The sequence below is a fragment of the Olea europaea genome, chromosome 5 (genome assembly GCF_002742605.1).
Source record: "Olea europaea var. sylvestris chromosome 5, O_europaea_v1, whole genome shotgun sequence".
Classification (NCBI taxonomy): domain Eukaryota; kingdom Viridiplantae; phylum Streptophyta; class Magnoliopsida; order Lamiales; family Oleaceae; genus Olea; species Olea europaea.
Window position 1 is genome coordinate 3930922 of NC_036241.1, and position 8390 is coordinate 3939311.

The 8390-nt window shown below is 34.3% G+C and overlaps 1 protein-coding gene across 2 annotated transcripts; it reads left to right on the forward strand.

The window, feature by feature from the left end:
• Window positions 1–2580: 2580 nt before the first annotated feature.
• LOC111394438 lies at window positions 2581–8040 on the forward strand. Of its 2 annotated transcripts, none has more exons than XM_023020263.1 (9): window positions 2581–2674; window positions 2853–2978; window positions 3981–4061; window positions 4148–4236; window positions 4352–4426; window positions 4730–4791; window positions 4874–4942; window positions 7378–7560; window positions 7618–8040. In XM_023020263.1, the coding sequence occupies exons 2-9, from the start codon at window positions 2856–2858 to the stop codon at window positions 7701–7703; spliced, it is 768 nt and encodes a 255-aa protein (XP_022876031.1). In that variant the 5' UTR covers window positions 2581–2674; window positions 2853–2855; the 3' UTR covers window positions 7704–8040. The 2 variants fall into 2 exon arrangements, with proteins under 2 accessions (XP_022876031.1, XP_022876030.1); XM_023020262.1 differs by having other exon boundaries at window positions 2583–2688.
• The last annotated feature ends 350 nt before the right edge of the window (window positions 8041–8390 follow it).

Below are 8390 nucleotides of genomic sequence, written 5' to 3' on the forward strand. Positions count from 1 at the left end.
AACTTTTGGATTTTAGTGTGACAACAAGGTTGAGCATAGACTATTTTATCTACTAAATGACCAATATTAAATTTAGCCCATATGAAAATATAGTTAAAATTCGAGGTGTTATACTATTGATCAAGAAATTGAGACTATGAGGACACATCGGCTCCATGTAAATTTTATAGGATCATTTGAGCTCCTAGAAGGTATGAATTCTTGATTATTAATCAAAGATGATGAACCACTAGTTACGTAGAAATAAACTCAAGTGTGGATTCGAAGAAATGGAAGATGACCATGAAATCCGAAATGAATTCATTGTATGCAAATAAGGTTTGGATCTTGCTCGACCCGTCTATTGTTGTGACAAAACTCATAGGTTGTAAAATGAGTTTATAAGAAAAATATCGACATAGATGAAATATTCATATGTACAAAGTAAAGCTAATAGCAAAAGGTTACAAATAAAGACAAATAATTAACTTTGATGAAACCTTTCTAGTTGCAGCCATGTTTAAGTCCATTTAGATTTTGACAACCGTGGTGTACAGATTTTGATTGTACGTATACCAAGATTGTCAAGAATTTTGCAAAATTAACTAAAGATATAATTTTTATCATAATTTTTATTTGGACACATAAAAGATCCTCATGAGAATTGAAATTGTTTAAATTGCATAGTGCATGCTAAGTAAATTTTCAACACATTTTGGGTCGGTGCCCACAGTAACAAGAAGATTGATTATACCCTCTCAAGGGTGTACGCATAGGACTCAATCAATCTGGGATAGGTTCATCTTTCTGAAAACTTCCAAGGTCAGTGCGTTAGCAGCATTCCCATTTCAACTAGTATCCATCCTTGTGACTTCGAAGTTTGTAATAACCGTTAATATTACCATCGCATCATGCGAGGTAATGGCCCCTTTCAAGTCTTTAATGTCAAATATGACGTCCTCGTCGTTGGCAGAATATAGGATGGTCGAGGCCGATGCTCGAGCATATAGTTGTACTAGTAGAGTCTCTGTCCAAAACCATCCCTTCTCCATGATGATTCCATGAATAGACAATGGAGTTGAAATTAAATCTTAAGTTTGGTGATCAAACAAGTTTCTAACTCCATAAATACTCAAGACCCATTAAAGAAAGCATTGAAGTGAGTCAAAATTAATGATCGAAAGTGTTTTTAACCCGATAAACATCTCTCTCTGAATTGCATGTAAAATCAACTTACAAAAATGAGCAAATTCAAATTAGTCTTCCCAAACAAGCATCGCATTCCATGTCCTATTAAGAGGGCATTTATTTCTCATTTTTGTAAAAATGATAATGAAAAATATAGTCGTTATGAGTCCCACACAAGAAATAGAAGTTCAAATTTGATGACTTGATATCATTGATAATGGTCATATTTTTTATTTTAATGAGGAAAGAATGAAAAACAAATAGAGGCTAAACATTTGTTGTTAGAAATTAAAAAGTCAAAATTTTGTTCGAAAGCCATTTATGCTTTTATCCTCAATTAAAATAAATAATACTGAAGAAAATAAAACTAAAAGAAAAGAAATAATCAGACCAGATTTTGAGCTTTTGAGAATGAAATCAAAATTATTGGCAAATTTGAAAATAATAAAATGCTTTGTTGAGCTAACTGATCCCCTATTTGACAACCATTATTTTAATGACCTGTTTGAGCCCCAATTTTTTGTGGAATGTATTTTGATATAGTAAATTAATGGAAAATGTATAGTTAAAAATAAGGAAAAATTTTAAGTTCACACGTAATATTATTTTATTGAAAAATATGCGATTAGGGAGAGAGAGAGATTTTAGAAATAATGAGAATCGAGTAAAGAGTGAAACTCTTCCTTATTACGTACTCATATTTTACCACGCATTCACATAATAAAATATTCTGTAAGTAAATTAAAAAAAATTACATACTTTTTAACCAAACATTCTCTTAAAAATCATTGTTCAAATAATTTTTTCTCAAATAATGATTGTGAGCTGAATATGAAAACTTGAATACGTATTATGCCGTCAGCATTAGAATTTGGGTAATTTAGAGGAAATTCCAAGGATATAAAAATATTAATATTGTTTTAGAGGCAATTTCGTTAAATAAATTAGCATTCAATTGTTATTTCATCCTCAATATAATTGATTGGCTTTTTGGACCCATGAATTTTTTGATTTGACAATTAATTTAACGTGTAGAAAACGCACATGCTAGTGGTGATAGTGACAACGGTGACAAACTCAATGGTGGGGACAAAATTAATTGTGGCATCTAATCTAAATAAGATCGAAAGACGTTTTTTTGTTTTTTATTTAATAAAATTGATATTATTGATTTAAACTCACACTAATTGATCAAGTTAGGACACGTGAAGTTGTAAGAAAGTTTGATGGAATCATTTTAAGCACCAACTTGTCAACTTAGGACTCAGTTGCTTTTTTTCAAAAATCCAGGACCAACTTGAAATTCAGTAAATAGACGAGGGACCACTAGTGCAAATTAACTTTTATACTAGTCAACCGGTTCGACCGGCTAAATAGTGCTAGGGCACAGCCCAAACCAGCAATATAAATAGATTCTCAGTCCGCAGTGCGCGGTCAGGGCGTAACGAAGAAACGAAGCCGGAGAAGAGGGCTTTTACTTCGAGGAGCATAATCTTATCCTTTCAGCGTATACTCTCCAAGTTAAATTCCTATTTCACTTCGTAAATTAATATTCAAACATTATTTACGGATCTAGTACTCAACTGTTTTGATTATTTTGACCATCAAAATAGTAATTATCCCGTTTATCGCTTTCAGTGTTGAATTTAGTTTGTGTTCTTTTTCTGAATATTTTTATTTTGCAGAGCATGGATCGGTACCAGAAGGTGGAGAAACCAAAGGTGGAAACTCCAATTGATGAGAATGAGATACGTATTACAAGCCAGGGAAGGATGCGGAGTTATATCACTTATGCTATGACTCTGCTTCAGGTATAGAGATGTATAATTTATGCATAACTTGTGTGTTTGAAAAAAGTCTGTAATTCAGTAATTTTTTTTCTGTTTAATGCGGGAAGGTGCTTGATTTTCATCCTTTTTCTTAATGAGCGTTGAAAGTAAATGTTGAATGGGCGCGTAGTGTTTGCTGGTAGAAAAATGCGTGTGAATATTTTTACTCAGTTAGTCTTTGGAAATTTATCATATGCTTAAATTAATTGGTTCATTATATGAGTGCAGTGTATGAGTAATTTCTCTGCAGTTTTTCCAATGTGTTCTACAATCAGCGATAGACATGCTATTTTGAGGATTTAGTTTACTGAGGAACTTGGTTAAACTTATTTAGCAAAATGATTGTGCTTAAATTTGAAGGTGCAATCCTGTAGCAGTATTTTGAACCATGGCTTAGTGCTATGCTTGACCTAAATTGAATCTGCTATATAAATAGTAAATACTACTGTTATGTTTTTAATATTTGTTTTCCAATTAGAAGGGAAATATGTGAAATACTCTGAAAATTTCAATGTGTTTGTATAATTCTCAAGAGTGTTCTAACCTTTCTATACATCTTAAATTTGTATTCGTATTATGGAGAAGCTCTAGGGTCATGGGATATATCTGTTATTGACAATACAAAGACATTTTAGATAATGTTTGATGTTTCTTGTTTATTGAAAAATTTGTTAGAGAATGCAGTTATTCAGCTTTTTTTCTTTAATTAATTGTAAACTTGTGTCAGATTTTTTTTTGTGCTTATTAATTTTTTCTCAGGCAGGAAGTAGCTTTACATGATTTCTGAGTATTTAATATTTTTTTCAACTTCTTGCTTGATATTTCTATTACTCTTTCAACCCCCTGTCTGTGAATGTGTTTTAACATTGTATGCTAATGACTTGGAATGGCTGTTAGCACAATAATTTTTTGCCCACATAATTCATGGGCTTATTGTATGTCTTAATTTTATCTTAAGGGATGATTTGTACAAATGAATTGTAGGAAAAGGGTTCAGATGAAGTTGTGTTCAAGGCAATGGGGAGAGCTATCAATAAATCCGTTACAATTGTGGAGTTAATTAAGGTTTTCTTTTTCAATGGTTCTAGTTTTTTCACTTTACCATTCATTCCTTATGCTAATGTATTGGCATCATTCCTTTTGTAATTCAGAGGAGAATTGTTGGTCTTCACCAAATTACATCGATCCAATCCACCGACATAACTGACACATGGGAACCCTTAGAGGAAGGCCTCCAGACGTAAGAGTATTTCAATTTCACTGTGTCATCCTGAATTAGAATTATTTCATATCTCAAGATTACTTGAGCATGACCATAGTGGTGGCTGTTGTGAACATGTTTGCTTTTGATCCAGGCTGGAAACCACTAGAAAAGTATCAATGATTACAATTAAGCTCTCCAAAAAGGTGTTGGACACCACAAATCTAGGGTGAGTTGTTGTGGCTTTCTTCCATTTGTATGTTCACATCTGATATAAAGATTACATATAACCCTGGTTATTACTGCTTTTTGGGTTTTTGAGTAACTATAAGGTGAATATCAGTTCTAATAATCCTAACTATATCCAGATGTAAGCCTAAGTAACTCGAGGCATAAGCTTTGAGTTTAATGAAATAAAACCATAATCCTTTTATCATTTTTTAAAGAATGTTCCTTGTAATCACTATCTGGTATGCAAGTGAGCTTAAAATGCAATTTTTGTTGCCTTCTCATTTGCTGCTATGCACTGTAGGTACCAACTACCCATACCAGCTGATCAGGTGAAGGTGTTGACAGAGCTTGAGTATGAAGGAGGTGGTGTCAATATCTATAATCCTTGTTCTTATGTTAATATTCCCCAGAAAATTATCCATTCTAATATGTTGTGATTGTGTAGATGGATCTCTGGCTACTCAAAGAAGAGGTCGAGGTGGCAGAGGACGGGGGAGGTCAAGAGCCACATCTGGTATGGTTTCTGGTTGGGTTTTACTCCCAATTTCTTTTGATGAGTTATCAATCTTAATTAGTCTGTGATGCACTGTTTTACAAAGAAAACTAGTTAATTATGTTGGGATTCTGAGGGATCGATGCATTTAAGGTCTGTATAGTTGAATCTAAGAATCCTTCTCTTTATATTTTAATAACCTTTTTTTCTCTTGGTTTACAGTCTTTTTCTTTAACCAGGTATTTTAAGTTGCTTTCATTCCGTTGAGCTACCAACTTTATGCTACTGTCATTCTATGCACTGATTTTCTTGCTACAAGTACACTTTTGGATGCGATGGTGTCCTTTCTGATCTAGAGCACCATTGTTCTGCTGAAGCATCTGCTATATGCATTACTAGTCTTGCATATAGGTGTGTTGGAGTTATTGTGGGAGGTTGCTTTCTAAAAAGAAGAAGGCATGGAGTAGAATATTTAATAGCCAGATTTGGGTCAAGGCAAGGCATATAAACTTATAGTTTATCATTCCATGAAGATATTTTCATAATTGAAATAATATCTAAAAAGAATGAACAAATTAAAAATATACTAGAAAGCCACAGATGTTTAGTATATAAAAAAATTAAAATGTAATTATCTTAGATAGAGATAATTTTATGAACCAGGAAAATTGAATGTATGCAAATTTCTGTAAGACTCTGGAAATTTATTTGAATCTTCGCACCTGTGAACTTTTTGGTAACTCCCCCTTCCATGGCTTTTTCAACAGAACCAAAGACACTGCATTCAGAAAACATTCTGAGCTAGATAACAGTGGAAATAAAGCCCTTTAATTGAAATTGAAAGATATAGAAGCTGGTGAATTTAAGAAAAAAACTTACAAATAGGAACTTCAATATTTTGAAGCTCAATCTCAGATTCAATTTAGGCTTTCGTATTGAGGTGGAATATTAAAGTACTAAATGTGACTGTTAGGCGGACTTGGTCAGAGTTGTCTCTGATATAGATAAAGTATTAAAGGGGGAAAAAACTGCATAAACTCAATTACAAAAATATAATGCCTGAAAACTTGCACAAGACAAATCACATACATGCTGCCATTGTTGTAGTGTCAGTTTCTGATACTCATTCCATGTGTTTGACCATGTGTATTTCCTCCTCTTTCTTCATCCCGACAAGGTAGTGGGAACCTGCACGTCATCGAATACAACACCCCACACATTTTTGGACACATTCTCAAATCAGAAAACAAAAATTATGAAAAGCTAAAATTGGAAATAAAGACACAATTGAATAGTAGAACTAATCTGAATCTTCTGCAGGGTGAAAATCTGATGATTTGTGCCAGCGGTAAATCTCTATTTTTTTCTCCAATATGTGAAATAGAGGAGTGATGAAGCCACTGGAGGGAGATTTGGGAAAGATGGAGCAGGAGACGACAAAAGATATTCTTGGTGGGAGAGAAATTTTGGGACGTGTAAATGACAGATTTGGGTTGGATGGGAGGGAGAGGTTGAAAGAGCAGTACAACCTATGTGGCTAATTCAAAAATAGTTTTATTATGTGCACCAAGTTAATAAGAATTTCATCGAATTCAAGTTGTTGTTTGGATCCAGTTTCTTAATTGACCTATTTCAATAGTTTGTATTTGGCTTACTTTTTGATAGAAATAAGTTGGCTGAATAAACCAAATTTTGTTTAGTTTCCTATTTATAGAAATTTGAGAATTATTTTTTCCCCCAAGAAGCAATGGATAAGAGAGAGAGAGAGAGAGAGAGAGAGAGAGAGAGGGAGAGGAAAAAAAAAATTCATTTATTTTCTTTTAAACCCTGACCTATCCGCATTCTTCTTTGAAAAATTATGTGTCAGCATGTTGTTTTTGTGCAAGCTAAGCACAGAAATTTGCGCTTGAAGCCAATTGGTCAACTGGAAGTGAGCAATTGCCTTAAGTAGCTACTTTTGTGATGCAGCAAGCATCCTTGTATTCCTGGGTGATCATTTCTGTTTCATATATGACATGGGAGGTCGGTCAATTCGTCTGTATGAAAGCCATATGGTCTGTACAGTAATATACTGTTTCTTTTCCCTTCCTTTTGGAATTAATTCAGATTGAGCTTGCGACCATGCCCTTGTTTGGGCTCCATTAAAATGTAATTTTGGAAAAAAATGTATTTTAGAATAGTGATTCTTTGGAGAATGTGTTGTCAAAAAGAAAGGAAATTTTTTCGATTTACGTGTGATATTATTTTATGGGAGAATGTGGTTGAAAATGAGTTTTTGAGATAATGGGGGCCAACTTAGGCCATGATATGATCCTGCCTGTTCATTTATATTCACTCTTTCAGGCTTGTTGGTTGTATGTCTGATCAATGTGGATGTGAAAATTTATTGCTGATTTGAACATGCCTTGTGGACATGAGTTTTCAATATTCTAATGTATGCCTGCATTTCATTACAGGGAATGGTTTTGCACCTGCTGAATATGAGGATGGAGGTTATGGGTGGAATCGCGGGTACCCCAGGGGTAGGGGACGAGGCAGAGGACGCTATTTCCGTGGTAATGGGAGGGGAGGGTACAACGGTCCACAGGCGGATGCTCAGCGTGACAATGAAGGCTTCAATCAAGAACCACCAGTTCGAGGTACTTTCTTCATATATTTTGTTTGACATTCTTCTATAATTTAAATATAAAAAGCAGGACGAGGCCGTGGGAGGGGAATTCGTGGCAGGGGTCGTGGATTCACGTCTAATGGGCCGATCCATGCTACAGCTGGAGTTGCTTAAATGTTCAAACTTGGAGCAATGAAGACATAATCTTCTCTGAGCTTCGATAAATGTCTGCTCCATTTCTACCTGTTTCGCATTTGTTACTAATTAGGATGTTTTATCTATGTAATCACCTTAGACTAACCTCTAAGTTCCTGGCCACACATAGGAGTGGTTGAGCCGTTTTGTTTTCTATTTTTAATCTTTTTGCTTTCATAGTTGGATCTTAATTAACAAGGTGTAATTTGATTAGCAAGGACATTCTTTAATTCGTGTCTGTAACAGTTTGTTGTTGGCTGATATTTTATTAGTGAACCTCCTATTGTCAGTAATAGAATTTATTCAAGTTCATGTTTGGGCATGTTCATAAGTTGTGGGTCGTACAAAATGAATGGGTGGACAGTAAGGCAGCTCTCGTCCGACCCTGTGCAGTTGACACCACCATAATTGAAGCCGCTGGATAGCTCACACTGAAGTGCGATTTCTGTGTAACCCTTTGTCTATAAGGTTCTTTACATTCATCGATGGCTTTTAAATGAAACTGCTATCAAGAATCCTGAATTAATTGAGATTGCATAACAACGAAAAGTAGAGAAACATAAGATCATTTTTAGCAGAAAAATGCATTCAAAGTTTTCATGTGCTCAGCAATTTACCTGATGGACAATTTTCTACTAAATGGAATATGAACCTCGGATCGTAAAA